Below are 18,060 nucleotides of genomic sequence, written 5' to 3'. Positions count from 1 at the left end.
AAACATACAACCGAATGAGGCTGAAAATGTAGACTAAGGTTATGGTCTGAAGACCTCGGTTTGGGGAGAAGTATTCTTCCATAGAAAGAAGTCAGATTACGTAGATTAGGTGGGCTCAGGATTCTAATTGGGATACTGGTTAAAAGATGTTCCAGGATGTTCTGGGTCTTAAATGACAGTCTCTCGTTGAGGTCCAATCTGAAATGTTTCCAATCTGATCTGGGCTTTGGGGTTTAAAATAGGTTAGACGTAGAAGACAGTAGCAAAGGCTGACCTGATGAAAGATGTTTTTGGCTTCTCTGTTTATGCCTCTTTGGGTTTGTGCTGCTCAGCAGCTGTCTCAGAATGTCTGTCTCCTAGCTTCTCTCTTAATGGCTCTCCACATCCATATCTCTGAGAATCTGTCGGTCATCTCTGTCCCTCTCAATCTCTTCCTCGACATATTTCTCTGCACATGGCTCTCAGAATCTCCGTCTTTGGATATCCATGTCTGGGTTCTAGAATCTGGTTCTTTGTCCCTTCCTTCGTCTGTGTCTGTACTGTAATTATCTCTTTTTCCAATTGAACTTTTTCCAACTTCCCTCTCGTAAGGCATGAACCTTTTATTATTCCTCTGGTTATCCCCAGTGCCCCGCACAGAGCCTGGCATATAGGAGTCTCTCAGATATAAACATATGAATGTTGAATGGAGGCTTTTTCCGAGGAGTAAGGTACACACTCTCAATCTCCTGTCCCCCTCCCCCCAGCGGAGCTGGCCGTCTGCCCAAAGGCCGGAGGTTGTGGTGGTGCGATGCTGCTACTCGTTGTTTTCTCCCCCGGGTGAAATAACTCTCGGCCGGGACCTTGCCTGGGCCTGCTCTCGGGTCTTGGACGCTAACCGCCGACACTCGCCGTTTGTCCTTCGCCGCGGACAGCCAGCCTCGCCGGCCCCGCCCCGCGGCTCTGCCTCGGCCAACCAGCGACCGCCCGGCAGTCCTGCTTGTAGAGAGGCCAGCGCAAGATGGCTGCTGCGTGTCGGAGCGTGAAGGTAAACGGGTCTTCGCCCCTGCTTCTTGCCCCTCTGCACCCGCTGGGACGGCGCGGCCGTAGAACTAGGGGGGAGAGATCGGTGCTGGGAGAAAGGGTTACTCTTATCGAGGCCTGCTGTTGCGGCGATTGGCCTCGGGAGGTGAAGGTCAGCTCTCTGGGGCACGTGCATGCGGGGTGTCTGGATGGGCTTTTTGGGGATGAGACACCCAGAGGTCCCATCGTTAAAGTGAGGAGGCACATCTGGGTTAAACCGCAGGGGTGACCGGGAGCCTCCCTCGCAGAAGCCTGGAAAATGGGCAGATGCAAGGGTGGGGGTGGTCTGTACAGTATAGTTGTTGACCGTGCCCCTCTTCACAGGGTCTGGTCGCCGTAATAACTGGTGGAGCCTCGGGCCTAGGCTTGGCCACGGTGGAACGACTGGTGGGGCAGGGGGCCACTGCTGTACTTCTGGACCTGCCCAACTCGGATGGGGAGGCCCAGGCCAAGAAGTTAGGGAAGAACTGCGCCTTTGCCCCAGCGGACGTAAGTGGGATTACCTCACCTCTCCCATGGGGTCCCTTTTCATAAGGGTACCGTGTATGTGGGCAGTGGACCCATCTCCTTTTCCCTTTTGGCCTGAGCCGTTTTCAAACGCCTGCGGTAAGGAATTTCTAAAGCTGGGTTTCACAACGCGGGGGGGAGGGTTGGGAATTGGCCATATCAGAATCTCCTCAAGGAAGTATGTATAGTTTGAAAATGCATATTGTGCCCTGTAATTTTATATTTACAAAGTCAAAAAACTTTTCATGAAACAAACTACAGAAGTAAAGCTTGACGAAATTATCTTAGCAGGTAGGGGTACAAAAAAGCTAGTTTATCTTCATATCAATAATTCTCAAAACTTCTCTGATCCACAGCAGTTGAGAATCTCCAGGGGTATGTGAATTTATCAGAAGAGGGTATGGATTTCAAAAATGTTTTGAAACACTGCTCTGTATTACCTAACATTTTCACCTTTGTCCCACTCTCGAGTTTTCTTTCTCCTGGCCTCTCCCTTGCTTACACAATTCTCTTGTCACTCAAAGAGTGAACCTGCCTTGCCCTCCCCTCCTCAAGATTTAGTGGTATGTGTGTGATGGGAGATGAATACCTTCTCCACTTCTCCCTTTGAAGGTGACCTCAGAGAAGGACGTGCAAGCAGCCCTGACTCTAGCAAAAGAAAAGTTTGGCCGTGTGGATGTGGCAGTCAACTGTGCAGGCATTGCAGTGGCCAGCAAGACATACAACTTAAAGAAGAGCCAGGCCCATACCTTGGAGGACTTTCAGCGAGTTCTCAATGTAAGGCCTTAGAGGTTCTCCAGGGGCAGTAGTAAGAAGTATCTGGCTGTGGGTGTCCCCAAAGCTTTTAGGGGACAAAAGGCTGCTTCTGCTTTAGGTCCTACACCATGTCTCTACTGGTCCTCCAGGTGAATCTCATAGGCACCTTCAATGTGATCCGCCTGGTGGCTGGTGAGATGGGCCAGAATGAACCAGACCAGGGAGGCCAACGTGGGGTCATCATCAACACAGCCAGTGTAGCTGCCTTTGAGGGCCAGGTGTGTGAGTAGGGGCAAGGCTTGTGCCTTGGTGACTTGTTGGGGCCCTTCCCCCTATGACCTCCACTCCTTCTCCAGGTTGGACAAGCTGCATACTCTGCTTCCAAGGGGGGCATAGTGGGCATGACACTGCCCATTGCTCGGGATCTGGCTCCCATGGGCATCCGGGTGATGACCATTGCTCCAGGTAGACATATCCCCTCCCTGCCACACCTGGGATTGGATGGGATCCGTGGGCAATTGAGAGGGGAAGGTATTTACCATCTAAACAGCAGCAGCCTTCTATCTCTGGGCATAGGGAAGCACCACAAGTAGGGTTAAGGTGAGGAGGGACCAGGTAAATATGAAAGCGAGGGTGGGTCTCTGACTCTGGTTGTCTTGTCTAGGCCTATTTGGCACTCCGCTGTTGACCACCCTCCCAGATAAAGTGCGCAACTTCCTGGCCAGCCAGGTGCCCTTCCCCAGCCGACTGGGTGACTCTGCTGAGTATGCTCATCTGGTACAGGCCATCATCGAGAACCCATTCCTCAATGGAGAGGTCATCCGGCTGGATGGGGCCATCCGCATGCAGCCTTGAAGGGGGAAGGCAGAGAAAACACAGGCTCCTCTGTCCCTCCTCTTCCTGGAGTACTCTACTCCAGCTTGGGAGGAAGCCCAGTAGCCATTTTGTAACCTCTGCCCACCAGTCACCCTTCGTGCCTAATAAAGTCTATTTCTCACAGGGGAGTGAGCAGCACCGTGTGCTGGGGGAACTGGCATGGGGAAGAAAGGTGAATGGGTGAGACTCTGACAGGGTTGGATGCTCAGACTCCAGGGGTGGGGCGGGAAAGGTAGTACCTCACACCTTTTGTGTCCTATTACAACACGTGGCCTTGATTTTAGTGAATAACTTTATTACCTAGGGTCAAAGGTGGGGGTGCTGGCTCAGCTCTCCCACTGGGAAATGGATTGGTGGAGGGGGTCTGCATCATCTTCCTCTTTTGACTCTTAGCCTCTGTGAGCTTGATGGGGGAGGAAGGAGAGATGACCATCCTGAGCTCAGCGGCTGCTGGTGTTGAATTGCAAGTGATATTGGGCTGTAGGTTGATTGGTGTACATTACTGAATTCAGATAATTCTGCCTGTGAAAGAAATCCAGAGGCCTCAGGTGATGGGCTTTCCCTCTCTCCCTGGCCCTTGCCATCCGTCTCCACCCTCCCTTGGCATTCATCCCTGCTGCCACCCCCTAGAACTCACTGGTCTTTTTGCTACTTAGCCAGCCACTGGTCGAAGGAGCCTACTCTCCACCAAAATTCAGCACACAGCTCCCTCTCCTGCTCTTCTAGCTCCATTGCCGCCTGGGCCAAGCACATAGGCTGGCTTTCCCATTTGGTATCCAGTGCTTGTTCGGTCTGGTGCTGTGCCTCCTTTTCATGGTGTTGCACCTCCTGTACTTTCCTGATGGCAGCTCTCTGCTCTGCAGTCATGCCCTTCCAGCAATAGGGCAGGACCCTGTGCGGAGCCATAGGGTTTTGGGCGACCTGGGGGTTCTCAGTCAGTAGGTCACTTGTGATCTGGTTTTGGATCTCCACGAAGTTGGCCTTCCATTGGTGCTGATGCTCATGGCGCTGCTGCTTAGCCATCTTAGCTACCTGGTGGGGCCCCCGAATGTGAGCATTTGGATGCCCAGCCTCAGGGAACTCTCAGTCACAGGGGAGGGGGAGACATGGCCCTACTCTCCTCCATCTCAGGGAGAGAAGGAACAGATACTGCATGGCCTTTGAGTGACTTAAGGTGGGGGAAGGGGTGGAATGGGCAGGGAACTCCCCTGCCCTCTGGAAGCCCTTAGACTAAGAGGCTGGGGAAGGGAGGGCAGTGTTCTGTTCTCAGGTCATCCTGAGTCTGGAGGTGGGGAAGGGGACCTTCTGACCTAAGAGGGCCCTTGGGTGAAGGGGGAAATCCTCAGGTAGATGAGAGGGCTGTTGTTAATTCGAGAAGGGTTGTGAGGGGAAAGATGTGGCTGAGGTTCCCCAGGACTTTGTTCAGGGGACTGGGGAGAGCCGGGTGCACTGGATGGCTCTGGCCATACGTACCTGGGCCTTGTTGGAGTTGGCCTTGGCAGACATTATGGCCTTGCGGCAGCACTCCTCCAGCTTGGCCAGCTGGGTGGCCCGCAAGTCCATGGCTAGGCGCAGCTGTTCACTGAGCGTATCTACACAGAGAGATATGGTCAGGGCACTGTACTGGCTTGCTGCATTCCTGGTTCACTCATTCAGCCATTTGTTCAGCGAGCTTTGTGGATGTATGTGTATGTATGTTTGGGAAGGGGGTAATGTCCTCATTGGAGGGATGTGTGGAAGGAGCTACTCTTTGGGGCTAGGGATAACCAAAGTGACAGCAACAAGAATTTCTCAGGTGCCTCACTGAAAGATGCCTCCAATGGACCTGAGTCTCAATGCAGCTCTGTTGCTTCTGGGCTGTGTGACCTTGGGGAAATCATTTCATCTCTGAGCCTCAGTCTAAGGGCCATGTGTTGGGTTCTGAGGATACCAAGGAATTAGATCCTGTCCTCAGAGAGCTCCTTGTCTAATGGAGGAGATGGATCAAATGTAGATCATCATACCACAATGTGGTAAGGGCAATGACAGAGATGTGTGTAGGGCATTAAGAGAGCTTTGGGTGAGAGGAAGGCTTCCAGGAGGAGGTGATCCTTGAAATACATGTTGCATATAGTCAGAAAGGGCAAAGGGCATTCCAGGCTGCAAGCACAGCATGAGCAAATGTATTGAAACTTTGCTTCAATCCAGCCACACCAGTCTCCTTGCTGTTTCTTGAACATGCCAGACGTTCCTGCCTCAGGGATTTGCAGTAAACGTTGCTCTTGTCTCATGCTCTTTTGCCTCCCTCAGGTCTTTGCTCAAATGTTACCGCCTCAGTGAGGCCTTCTGACTCTCCTACCTAAAATTGCCACCTGCCTGCCCCCAACATTTATCCTCCTTCTCTGATTTATTTTTCTCCCTAGCATTTGTCACCATCCAATACACCCTACAATTTACTTAATTATTTTTTTTAAGTAACAATTCTTTTTTTTTTTTTAGAGGGGGTTGTTTATTTATTTATTTATTTATTTGTGGCTGTGTTGGGTCTTCGTTTCTGTGCAAGGACTTTCTCTAGTTGTGGCAAGCGGGGGCCACCCTTCATCACAGTGCGCGGGCCTCTCACTGTCGCGGCTTCTCTTATTGCGGAGCACAGGCTCCAGACGCGCAGGCTCAGTAATTGTGGCTCACGGGCCCAGCTGCTCCGTGGCATGTGGGATCTTCCCAGACCAGGGCTTGAACCCGTGTCCCCTGCATTGGCAGGCGGATTCTCAACCACTGCGCCACCAGGGAAGCCCTACTTAATTATTTTTGTCTATTGCCTGTCTCTCTCGTCACTAGAAGGTAACCCTTGTGAAAGCAGGGATTTTTGTCTGTTTTATCCACTACCACGCCCTAGCACCTGCATCACAGCCTGGCACATAGTAGGTGCTCAGTAAATATTTATCAAATGAATGAAGGAAGTCAAGAAACAGCATGGTCTGTATCTTAAATTACAAATAGTCTGCTCTTCCTAGAGCATAAAATGCAAGTGACTAGGGAGCTCTACAGGGGCCAGACTAAGGACTAAAAACTTGACCCTGAAGGTGGTGGGGAACATGGAAAGATTTTAAGTAAGGGGGTGACACAGATTTGCATTTTAGAAAGCTCCTTTTGGTGGCCAGTATAGAGGACAGTCAGGCTGGTGGGAGACAGTTGAGGTAGGGAAGCCATCTTGGAGGCTAAGGCAGTAGGCCAGTTGGGAGGGCTCAAACCAGGCCAGTGACGGAAAGGATGGAGGGGAAATATATGGAGGTTACATCAGCAGTACTTGATGGATTGGATGAGGGAGTAAGGGAGAAGAAAGACTTGGATGCTTTCCAGGGTCCTGGCTGGGATGACTCCATGCATTGTGTGGCCACCACTGGAACTAGAGGATACAGAATTCAGAGCAGGTTAGGGAGCACTGATGAATTGTTTAGGAAACTGAGTTGGAGGTGGTCCACAGGCACCTGGATATGTGATTCTGCAGGTAGAGAGTCCTCAGCACAGAGGTGGCGACATTTTAGCTGAAACCAGAATGAGGACCGAGGGCGCCTGAGGCAAGTATGCAGGGTAAGGAGTGCGCCAGGGACAGAGTCTCAAGAAGGAAGAAAGAAGGAAGGAAGAAGTAGAAGGAAGAGGAATCCATAAAGGGCAGACAGAGGAGGAATGATTGGAGAGCTACAAGCAGAATGTGCTGTCACAGAAGCCAAGGAAGAGAGAGGTTCAAGAAGGAAGATGTGATCAGAGTCAAGTGTAGCAAGAAAGTCCCAGTCAAGGAGAAAAGACTGAACAGAGCCTCTTGTACCTGATAACATAAAGGGCATTGATGATTTTAGTAAGAGTAGTGTCAGTGAAGTTGTGTGGGGAGAAATGAGATCTCAGGGGTTGAGGTGTGACTGGAAAGTTCGGAAGGAAAGAGCAAGTGGAAGCAGATTTTTCAGAAAGTATGGCTGTAAAGGAAAACAGCTAGCTCACAGCATCTAGAGGAATCACAGAGTGGAGGGAGATTTTTGTTTTTTTCTTAAGAAGGGTTAGACACAAGCATGCTTACAGCCTTCACAGAAGGGGCCAGTGGAAGGGCAAGTGTTGAGAACCCAGTGGGGAGTACCTAAGGTAGCACAGCCTATGTGGGAGGCAGGAGGAATGGGGTCCAGAGCATAGTCTGAGGGGTTGGCTCTGGAGAGGCACAGGGACACAGATTTCAGAGACTGGAGGGCGGGGGAAGGGAGGATAGGGGTGCCTTGTTTCATTTCACTCTTTGTAGCAACCCAGAGAGGAAAGATCAGCCCCATTTTTCAGATGAGGTCCAGAGGTGAAGTAAAATGCCCAAGGTTACACAGCCAGCAAGTAGTAAGTTGGGATTTGAATCCAGATCTCTTGAGGAATCAGCCCATGCTCCTTCCATGACACTACACAGACCCTCTCCCAGCATTCTGCTGTCCCTGTTGCCTTGCTCTACCTTCTCGTACACCTGCCTGCTGCCATTGGGCAGCTGGCCCCTGGTTCCACTGCAACTGTTGTGACAAAAATCACCAAATACTCCTAATTTCCAAATCTCATTTTCCAAATCTCATTTTCAAGTCTCATTCTTTTCCTATCTGAACTTCTCTGGGGCATTTGACGTTATTGATGACTCCCTCTCTGAAACTTCTCCCTTGGCCTCTGAGTCCCCAGTTTCTCATAGTGACTGACAGCAAGTGTGGCGTAGCGGTCAAGAGTGCAGGCTCTGGAGCCAGCCTGCCTGAGTTCACTTACCGCCTCCATCACCCACTAGCTGTATGATTTTGGGCAAGTTATTTAACATCTCTGTTCTTCAGTTTCCTCCACCGAAGGTAGGGATACTACTAGTACTTGCCTCATAGGGTTGTTGTGAGGATAAAATGAGTTAATACATGGTAGAAATCTTGGCACAGTGTCTGGTACACAGTAAGTGCTCAGCAAAGGTTAGCTCTTCCTTTTGCTACCCGCTCTGCCTAGAATGACCTTTTCTCATTCCCACTCTCTGCCTTGCCGAAATTGTACCCAACTTTCCAAAATTGGCTCCTGACAGCGGGCCTGTGCCAACCCCCTACCCTGCCTCCCTTCCCTTGTGGGAACTGACCACTCCCATATTGATATTCCCTACATGTCCTATATATACTTCTATCACAGTACCTCTCATAGTACCTAACGCAGTGTTAAAGTATAGATATGTGCTGGTAAATGACTTGTGCATGTATCTTTTTCTCTTACTCTACACTGATTTTCTGGAAGGCATGGTTCTGTGGGTTCCTGGAGGGTAGGGTGCCTTTCTTGTTTACTTTGGTCTTCAATTGTTCATCCAACAATGATTTATTGAGCTCCTGACACTGTGGCAGACAATGTGCTAGGCAACTGGGATATAGGGGTGGAAATGAGATATGTGGTTCATCTTCAGTGAGCTGACATTTTGGGGAGAAGACAGACATTCCACAAATACTTTCAGATACTTAGTTACCTCCATGATAAGTGGTATAACAGAACAGGGTGCTATAATGGGTGGTTTTAAAGGTGAGCAGCGTGAGTAGATAAGAGATGGTCCTTGCCCGTGAAAGGCTTACTCTAATGGAAGAGGGGGACATGGCCACAGATGTCATAGTAATATTGATAGTAGCTACTGGTTATTGAGCACTGACGCTTGTGCTTTACTTACAGTATCTCATTTCATTCTCATACGAGCTCTATGTTGTATGGATTAATTTCCTCATTTTAAAGATAAGGAAACTGAAGCACAGAGAGGAAAGTTCATTTGCCCAAACCAGCTAGTAAGCAGCAGAGCCATTAGGTTTGTCTTCACTCTGCTGCCTCCAGGTAATGGAGTGCCAGGCTGATTGGGGATCAGTGGCTATACTGTCAGTTGATGAAGGAAGTCAGGGAGGTTGGGGCCTGCTCAGTCTAACCTTTCAGCATCAGCCCCTATGGGTAACTGGACCTCCCCACACAGTTCTGGTCTTCTGGGCGCTGTATCCAGCTCAGGATGACTCCCCACTAGGCCTCAGGTCACAGCCTGGAGGGCCCCGCTGCTTACCTGCACAGTTCTCCTCAACTCTGTCTTGCTGTTGCTGTTGCTCTTGCAGTGGCCTCTCCAGGCTGTGCATGAACTCCTCCTGCTTCATTCTCAGGCATGTGGCCCTGTCCAAATCTTCCCAAGAGAAGCACTGCAGGCTGGCTGGGCCCCAGCAGGGATCATTGTCACCAAGATGAGCTGGAAACTCCCCCCAGAGTGGGTCTGAATCCCAAAGGTCAAGTTCACGCCTTTTCTCGAGCTGCTGCTTCTGCTTCCGAAACTCTTGCATTTTCTTGTCCAGCCGATGTGTCCGTTCTGCCTGTTCCTTCTCTAGCATCTGAGCCACCATATCATACTGCACCTGGTCGGTACCTGGGGGTGGTGGGCAGGGGCATGGAGAAGGCCCCACGGGAGGGACAGAGCCCACTCAGCACAGCCACTGTTCCCAAAGGCCAGTCTGGTTTGTCTTACCACACCCCAGGCCTCAGGCCCCACTCCGAAGCAGAACTGCCCTGCCTTATCCCACTCAGGCCCTTGCTTTTCCCCTTTGGCTGGCCCCTGGCCTTGGGCTTTTACCATAAGCTGCCACCTCGCTCTGCTTTTTTGCCTTCCGAAGCTTTTTCTCTTCCGCCTGGCTGTTCAGGGCTTCAGCATCCACCTGATCCCAAAGAAATGAGTTAAATCAAGGTATGGGCCCAGCAGTGGGCCTTGAATGCTCTAACATAGACTGCTCAGAATTTACCTGCTTCAGAATCCTCCTATAGGATCCCCAGTACCTACTGGATAATGTTCTACCATCTCAGCATGGTTTGTAAGCCCCTCAGTGGTCTAGCCTCTTCCTCTGTCTCCAGCCTCATCTCACCCTCTTCCCCTCTCCCACCCTCAGGAGCTCTGCTTACAGTTCCCTGCACATCTTAGGCTGTTTCATACTGATAGCCTTTGCTCCAGCATCTCCCTCCACTTGGAACACTCTTTCCTCCCCTCTTTACCCAAACTCCTATTCATCCCTTAAGACCAGCTCAGACTTCACTTTCCTGACCCCTCCAGCAGGTGCTACTCCCATAGAATCTAGGGCCCACTGCCCACACTATAATGAAGTTTGCCTCTATTGATTATCTCCTGCACCAGACTGTGAGCCTGATAAGGGCAGAGACTGGGCCTTAGTCAGCTTTGTATCCCTACTGCCCAACCCAGTGCTTGGCACAGAGCAGGCCCTGAGGAAACGCTTGCCAACTAGATCTCAGTCACACCACTCATCACCCAGCCAGCAATCTATTTTTTCTTAAACTATCAATATTTTCTCTTTATTTTGATTATAATTCATTTAAAACGTTTCAAAATAGTGCAAAAGGGAATACAGTTTAGTGAAGAGTAAGTGTCCCTCCCATCTCTGTCCCTCAGGCTGGTTAACAGTTTATTTTTTTAAATATATTTATTTATTTTATTATTTATTTGGCTGCACTGGGTCTTAGTTGCAGCACGCAGGATCTTCATTGCAGTATATGGGATCTTTTAGTTGTGGCATGTGGGATCTAGTTCCCTGACCAGGGATCGAACCCGGGCCCCCTGCATTGGGAGCGCGGAGTCTTAGCCACTGGACCACCAGGGAACGGTTAACAGTTTCTTATGTAGCCTTCCAGAAAGAGTTTAGGCATATGCGTGCAATACCAAATATTCTTTTTTCTTTTTTAATAAATTTATTTATTTATTATTTATTTATTTATTTTTGGCTGAGTTGGGTCTTTGTTGCTGGGCGTGGGCTTTCTCTAGTTATGGCGAATGGGGGCTACTCTTCATTGCACCTTGTTGCGGAGCACGGGCTCTAGAGCACAGGCTCAGTAGTTGTGGCGCATGGGCTTAGTTGCTCTGCGGCATGTGGGATCTTCCCGGATCAGGGCTCAAACCCATGTCCCCTGCATTGGCAGGCAGATTCTTAACCACTGCGCCACCAGGGAAGCCCCCAAATATTCTTTATAGACTTCTTTCGGCTCCATTTGCCTGTCTCTTGAGAACCAGGCCACTTGGCCCTGAGCGGACTGGAGAAGTCAGCTGTCACTGGCTCCTCTTCCCCCAGTCTCTTCCCCTGCACCCCCAGTCCCCTTTCCCAGGCCCTTCCCACATGTGGGGGTGAGTGCCTTTTCACCCTCCTCCTTCCTTTCTAGCTCTACAGTCTGCTTGAATCAGGGAGGGGCTGTGATGGGCACTGCTATGTTCCTCTCCAGGTGCAAGAGTGAGGTGGCCCCTGGTCCAGAGAATGTCCCCGCTGCCCACTCACCTGCATTCCTCTGGTCCACACATTGAAGAGTAGGCCCTGTTGCTCCTTTTCTTGATTTCTTCTAGCCTCGATGGCTGCCACCTCCTTGGGATCTGGTGGTGGGTCTACCTTATACATCTGGAGCAAGGGTGAGGTGAATGGCCAATCAGTGCTAACCATCCTCCTTGACTACACCCCCACCCCCATTCCTTTCTCCCCACAGTATCTCACCAGTTATTGATTCCTACTGATTTTACTTCCTGACATATTTCATATCTGTGTTCTCCATCTCTGCTGTCACCACCCTAATTCAGGCCTCACAAGCTGGTGCCAGACAATATTCCCAGGAGCCTCACTGGCCTCCCTTGCTCCGGTGTTATGCTCTCTACCTCTTTCTCTGCCTTGGCTACTGAAGTGATTTTTCTGAAAGCAAATCTGACCATGGCACGCCTCAGCTTAAAACCCTTAAAAGCAGCTTTAAAGCAAATGGTTCCCCAGTGTTTACAAGATCAAGTCCAACCCCCTTTGCCAGATTTATGAGTCTTCATGATCTGACCCCTGCTCACCTTTCCAAGTCTCAAACTCATTTACAACATCCCTTTTGCATTATGTTCTATTTAGTTTTCCCCGTTTCAGTAAATGCCACCACCATTCCCCCTTTATTTTTATTACTTATTCTCCAGTCAAATGAAAGGCTAGAGGGCTTCAATTTGCCTGTGTTCCTTCATATTTTGGGAGGCCCACTTTTGGCACGTGAGCCAGCCAAAGCCACAGCCCAAACCACTTCTGCTAACTTAAATCTGATCATGTCTTGCACCTGCTTAAAATCCTCCCCTGGCTTCCTACTGCACTTAGAATCAGATCCAAACTCCTTACTGTGGGCTTTCAAGATCTGGTTCCTGCACACCTCTCCAGTTCATCTCATGCCTCCCTATCCCTTGCTTACAGTGCTCCAGGCACACTGGCTTCCTATCAAGTCCTCCAACACTACAACTGTTCCCACCTCAGGGCCTTTGTACACTGTGTTCCTTTGTTTGGAACACCATTCTTCAACTCCTCATATAGCTAGTTCCGGTCTCTCTCTCTCTCTTTTAACCATTTTGTAACTAAAATATTTGATGCATACAGGAGAATATATATAAGCCATATGTAAGTTAGGAAGCATGATAAAAGAGACCCATGAACCAACTCCCCAACTTAAGAAATAGTGAATGATCAATACTATTGAAGGGTCTTATGTCTCTCCTCCCTCATCCTTACCCTAAGAGATAACCACTATCCAAAATGTTACCATTCCCTTACTAATATGCATTAATATACCGTGTGTGCGTAATTCCCTGAACAATATTTTAAAACATTTTCTTGTCTCAGAATTTTATGGAGTATCACACAGTATGCATTCTTCTGCATCTTGCTTTTTTCACCCATGTTCATTCTATCATTTAACAAATATTTATGGAGTACCTACTGTCAGATGATCCTTTAAGAATTTGGGAGACATCAAGGAGCAAAAGTGACAAAAATCTGAGTCCTTGTGAAAGTTACTTTCTAGTGGGGACAGACAGACTATAGAGAGTACATTAAACAGTTTGTAAGAAGATGATACGTGCTTCGGAAAAAAATATAGAGCAGGATAAGGGGAATTGGAAGTGCCAAGAAAGTGGGGGGCGTGTTGCAATTTTAAATATGGAAGTCAGGGGAGGCATAACTGAGAAGGTAATATTTGAGCAAATACTTGAAGAAGGTGAGAGAGTCTCCTATGCAGATAACTAGGAGAGCACTGCAGGCGGAGGGAACAAGTGCAAAGGCCTTAAGGTGGACAGAAGAGGCACACGTTCAAGGGGACAGCAGGGAGGCAAGGAGGAGTGGGAAATGACATTAGATAGATTGGGTGGGGGGGTGTAGAGCATGTAGGACTTTATAGACCATTGTAAAGGCTGTGGCTTCTACTCTGAGAGAAATGGGCAGCCATTGGAGGATTTTGAGCAGTGGGAGTGATGTGTCCTGTCTTTGATTTTTAAAGGATCGCTCTGGCTGCTGTGTTAAGAATAGACTGGAGGGGAGGGGAGGCAAGGCTAGAGGCAGGGAGACCAGACAGGAGGCTATTGCAGTCGTTCAGGCAAGAGATGATGATGACTCACCAGGTTGGTAGCAGCGGATGTAGCAAGAAGTGGTCAGATTCTGGATATATTTTGAAGGCAGAGCCAACAGGACTTCCTGATGGATTGGATGTGCTGTGAGAGAGCAGTGTTAAGAATGACTTCAAGGATTTTGGCTGGGGCAGTCAGAGGAGTTGCTATCAACTGAATAGTCTGTGTGGGGAGAACAGAATGGGATGAGGATCTGGAGATCAGTTTCGAAGTGTTGAGTTTGAGAGGTTGATTAGATACCCATTGATAGCATACATATAGTATGGTAAATTTTGTTATTGTTCAAAAAGATTTGCTGTTGGGAATTCCCTGGTGGTCCAGTGGTTAGGACTCTGCGCTTCCACTGCAGGGGACACAGGTTAGATCCCTTGTTCCCTCGCTGGGGAATTAAGATCCCAGAAGCCCCATGTGGCCAAAAAAAAAAAAAAAAAAAAAAAATTTGCTGTTCCTCCTTACAGAAGGATTCTATATCCTTATCTTATTGTCCTCAAGGTTAGCCACATGATCTGCTTTGCCCTCTGCAATGTGAGAATTGACATGTGCCATTCCCAAGCAGAACTAAGAGCCATTACATGATAGCCACTTTCTCTCTTCACTCTCTGCTGTGGGACCGGCAATGTCCCAGGTGAGCGCTGCCCCTTCAGCCTCAGTCCTGGAGTGATGACAGAGCAGAGATGTAGCCAACCCACAGTGGACAAGAAGCAGGAGTGAGAAATCTTTGTTTTTATGAACTGCTGAGCCTTAAAAAAACATGTTTTTAAGAGTTTATTTGAGCAAAAAACAAACCGGGCAGTGTCAAACCAGAAGTGGTTAAGAAGAGTTCAGGGAAAGATCTTTAAAGAGAAGAGATGGAAAGCAAGGAAATTATTTGATTGGCTATAGCTGAAGCGCTTGCTTTATTTGAGAAAGCCTAGGTGGCTGTTTGGATTGGTTGTCCTTAGGTTTTTTTTTTTTTAAACAGTTTTTTTTTTTGATAATTTTATTATTCTGCTTCTGTATAGCAAGACCTTACCTAACTGGAATTTAGTTAACCAGCAACCTCACCCACCCATAACATAGCTTGAAACTAAAAATAAACAAAAATAGATCACTTAAACAAAAGCTCTTGCTCCTCATTTATAGAAGGCTTTCTCAGGGCCTCTGTCAGAAACAATTTGTTCTTATGTAGCACATATTTTTACTAAGCTTTATATAGCCTATGATTTTATTTTATTATTTTTTCTTTTTTTTATTGTCATCACAGTTAACATTTACTGAGTATTTACTGTAAAGGTGCAATTATAAGCATGTTGTATTAGTAACTCATTTATTAGGTTGCACCATATGAAAATGCTGATATTTGACTATTTTTGACCTACTAGTATTCTTCTTAATATTTCTATGAAGTAGATATTATTTTTTTTTCACAACTCACACACACACACGTTTAAACAGTTTTTTAAAGGCTACTTTCCATTTACAGTTATCACAAAATATTGGCTATATTCCCCATGTTGTACAATACATCCTTGAGCCTATCTTACACCCAGTAGTTTGTACTTCCCACTCTCTCACCCCTATATTGCCCCTACCCCCTCACTGGTAACCACTAGTTTGTTCTCAATATCTGTAAGTCTGCTTCTTTTATGTCATATTTACTAGTTTGTTGTATTTATTAGCTTCCACATATAGCTGCTGAGATTTTGAGGTTGTTTGTAACCTCAGCATAATTTAGCCCATCCTGATATAAGGAATTTAAAGCTATGAGGCAGTGAGAGATCTCTAAGGGACTGTAGATAGTTAAGAATGCCTCAGGGGAGACAGGGAGAGGAGGAGCCAGCACTGGAGGCTAAGGAGTGGCCAGTGAGGTGGGAGAAAAAACGGGAATGCCTGAGAAGCCAAGTGAAGAAAGTGCTTTTGGGAGGAGAGAGTGAGCAACCGATGATGGGTTAAGTAAGATGAAGATGAGAACTGACTAATTTGAAGGGGAGGGTTGCTGATGACCTTGATTAGAACATTCTTGGTGGGGCCTGACTGAACTGGGTTCAAGAGAGACTAGGACTCTAGTCAAACAACCCAGTTTATTTATTTTTTAATTGCAAGAGGAAAAGAGGAGGGACTTGTAGATTAAAAGAGACTTATATATACAGGTGGAAAAGCTTCCCTAGCATATACCTAGGAGCGGAAGTGCTGGATCATAGGGCATAAGCCTATTTAAACTTTCTGAGATAATGTTGTTTTCCAAGGAGATTGTACCAATTTATACTTTCACTATAGTGTATAAAAACTCTAGCCACTCCACATCCTCAGCAACACTGGATATTACAGACTTTTTAATTTTTGCCAACTTGTGGGTATAAAATTATAATTATCAGTTTTAATTGGAATTTTCCTTATTGCTAATGAGGTTGTAACATCTTTTCATGTGTGTTTTGTCCATTTTTCTTTTTCTGTGAAGTGCCCATTCATATCTTTTGCTCATTAAAAAAAAATCAGTTTGTCCTTTTCCTATTAATTTTAGGAGTTCCTTATGTATTCTACACACTAATCATTTCTTAGTTTACCTGTGGCAAACATCTCCAATTTGTGGCTTGTCTTTTCACTTTATTATTATTTTATAATAATTTTATGGTAACAGTTGATACACACAAAAGAATATGGTTAGCACATGTAAGTTATGAAGTATAACAACAAAATGAACACCTGTGAACCCTCCACAGAACCCAGAAAATAGAACAGTATCAATACTTTAGAAGCTTTCTGTGTGCACTTACCATCTTTTCACTTTATGTTGTAATTTGGAGGAATCTGAATGTAGTCAAATTTACCAATCTTTTCCTTTAAGCTCAAAAGTTTTTATTATTTAAGAAATCCCCTGAGGTCATAAGGATATTCTCCTATATATTCTTCTAAAATTTCTAAAGTTTTGCTTTTCTCATTTAAGTTTTTAATCTATTTGGGAATTGCATTTTGTATATGGTGTGAGAAGTAGGGATCCAATTTGATTTTTTTCCCCCCAAGCTCCATTTCATCTTAAATGGAACAGTAGTTCCTGTCAATTATATGAGATTGCTGTCCTTTGGTCATTTTATCCCCTCAGCCTGATCATGACTGTTTCTCCCAACTGAACTTCATTTACTAGATTGCATCAACCAAGCTTTCTCACTTTCCTGGACTTGTCCTAAGACTTTAAGACTCTTCCTAGCCTCCAGACATCATTTAAAAAATAGTTACAGGAATGGCTGTGGCAGCCACCAGACCCTTTTCATGTCTAAGTCTAAGCACCAACGCCACCCTACTCATTCCATCTGTCACGACAATATAAGGTCACACTGAAGGGAAAGATTCCACAGACAGCCTCTTGGACTGCTAAGGCCATGGCTTAGTAAAAAGCAGGTATAAGGTGATGGGGGATGAGGGGATGGAGGAGAGGGATAGAAAGATGGGAAACAGAGGGGAAGGGGACAGAAAGGGCAGAGTCAGGGGAAGAGGGAGAAAAGAGGAAAGAGGGCAACAGGGCGGTTGATAGGGGTGGAGGGCAGAGAGAGAAGAGGAAGGGAGGAAGCAAGGGACGGCAGAGGGGGATGGAGAGGAGGGAATGGGATGGGGGTGAGGCACGGAGAGAGAGAGATGAAGGGGGGAGAAGGGAAGAAGGACAGAGGTGGAGAGCACTGGCTTAGGGACCCTGACTCCCAGGAGTTCACACAAAATACCTTTCTCAGCAAGGAGTCCCAATTTTGAAGCTCCCAGGTTGGGTCTAGGATCAGGTCCAAGACTATAGCAGCTATAGCGGCAGTCTCTGAACTCTGCTTGGAGAAACAGGAGGGAGGCGGGGGATAGGGACAGTACCTCTGGCCACAGTTTTCCCCAGCCCGTATCCCAGTCGCTCCAGAGTACCCTCATCTCCATCCACGCCCCATCCCCCTTCACACCCCATCCCACCTATAACCCCACCCCACTCCACTTCCGACCCTACTCCACCCTCAGCAAGATCTGAACTCTAACACGGAATCCTCCCGCTGGCCCCTCCTTCTTGTACAGCCCTCCGCTCCCTGGGGTCCTTCCAATTCCCGACCCCGTTCTTGTTTGAGCCTTCCCGCCGGCCAGGCAAAAGCCGCAGCCGAGCTCCCACCTTCCTCTTGCCCTGGAGGGCATAATCCTGCTGTGACTCCTGGCTTGTCTCCGCAAGGATCGGCTCCTTCATACAGGTTCCCCCATCCCAACAGCTGCGGACTCCTCCCGGCCCCGCCTGCCTCCTTCCAAGACTATGTTGGGTGAAGAGGCGGTTTGCGTTGCCGTGCGACAAGAAAGAGGGGAGGGGCCCAAATGCCTGTCGTAACCTCGCGCCCTGGCAATGGATCAAGAAAACCTCCACGTCAGCCCGAAGGCCCCGCCCGCGCCGGAAGCCGAAAATGCCGTTAGGCCTGGACTTATTCTCGCGAGGTTTGCCG

The 18,060-nt window shown here is 47.9% G+C and overlaps 2 protein-coding genes across 2 annotated transcripts; one reads left to right on the top strand and one right to left on the bottom strand.

Moving 5' to 3' along the window:
- Positions 1 to 891: 891 nt before the first annotated feature.
- Positions 892 to 3,324, top strand: HSD17B10 (hydroxysteroid 17-beta dehydrogenase 10). The gene is made up of 6 exons (XM_082445220.1): positions 892 to 1,027; positions 1,387 to 1,551; positions 2,182 to 2,346; positions 2,475 to 2,603; positions 2,682 to 2,790; positions 2,990 to 3,324. Exons 1-6 carry the CDS (start codon positions 1,001 to 1,003, stop codon positions 3,178 to 3,180), a joined length of 786 nt encoding a protein of 261 aa, XP_082301346.1. The 5' UTR covers positions 892 to 1,000; the 3' UTR covers positions 3,181 to 3,324.
- A 260-nt stretch (positions 3,325 to 3,584) lies between these two features.
- On the bottom strand, positions 3,585 to 17,954 carry RIBC1 (RIB43A domain with coiled-coils 1). The gene is made up of 8 exons (XM_082445194.1): positions 17,742 to 17,954; positions 17,323 to 17,415; positions 11,502 to 11,618; positions 9,803 to 9,884; positions 9,248 to 9,598; positions 4,675 to 4,793; positions 3,839 to 4,233; positions 3,585 to 3,723 (listed from the first exon to the last, which is right to left on the bottom strand). Exons 1-7 carry the CDS (start codon positions 17,811 to 17,813, stop codon positions 3,850 to 3,852), a joined length of 1,218 nt encoding a protein of 405 aa, XP_082301320.1. The 5' UTR covers positions 17,814 to 17,954; the 3' UTR covers positions 3,585 to 3,723; positions 3,839 to 3,849.
- Positions 17,955 to 18,060: the final 106 nt, after the last annotated feature.

Source organism: Balaenoptera physalus (assembly GCF_965194825.1).
Source record: "Balaenoptera physalus genome assembly, chromosome: X".
Classification (NCBI taxonomy): Eukaryota; Metazoa; Chordata; class Mammalia; order Artiodactyla; family Balaenopteridae; genus Balaenoptera; species Balaenoptera physalus.
This window is presented reverse-complemented; position numbering and strand designations above follow the sequence as displayed.

Excerpts from the sequence above, each read along its gene's own strand:
- HSD17B10 (XM_082445220.1), top strand. The coding sequence starts at position 1,001 with ATGGCTGCTGCGTGTCGGAGCGTGAAG. Across the intron at positions 1,028-1,386 it reads CTGCGTGTCGGAGCGTGAAG|GGTCTGGTCGCCGTAATAAC; the intron begins GTAAACGGGTCT and ends CCCTCTTCACAG. Across the intron at positions 2,791-2,989 it reads GGTGATGACCATTGCTCCAG|GCCTATTTGGCACTCCGCTG; the intron begins GTAGACATATCC and ends TGTCTTGTCTAG.
- RIBC1 (XM_082445194.1), bottom strand. The coding sequence starts at position 17,813 with ATGAAGGAGCCGATCCTTGCGGAGACAAGCCAGGAGTCACAGCAGGAT. Across the intron at positions 9,599-9,802 it reads GAGCGAGGTGGCAGCTTATG|GTACCGACCAGGTGCAGTAT; the intron begins GTAAAAGCCCAA and ends CACCACCCCCAG. Across the intron at positions 4,234-4,674 it reads CCAACTCCAACAAGGCCCAG|GTAGCTAAGATGGCTAAGCA; the intron begins GTACGTATGGCC and ends GGGCCCCACCAG.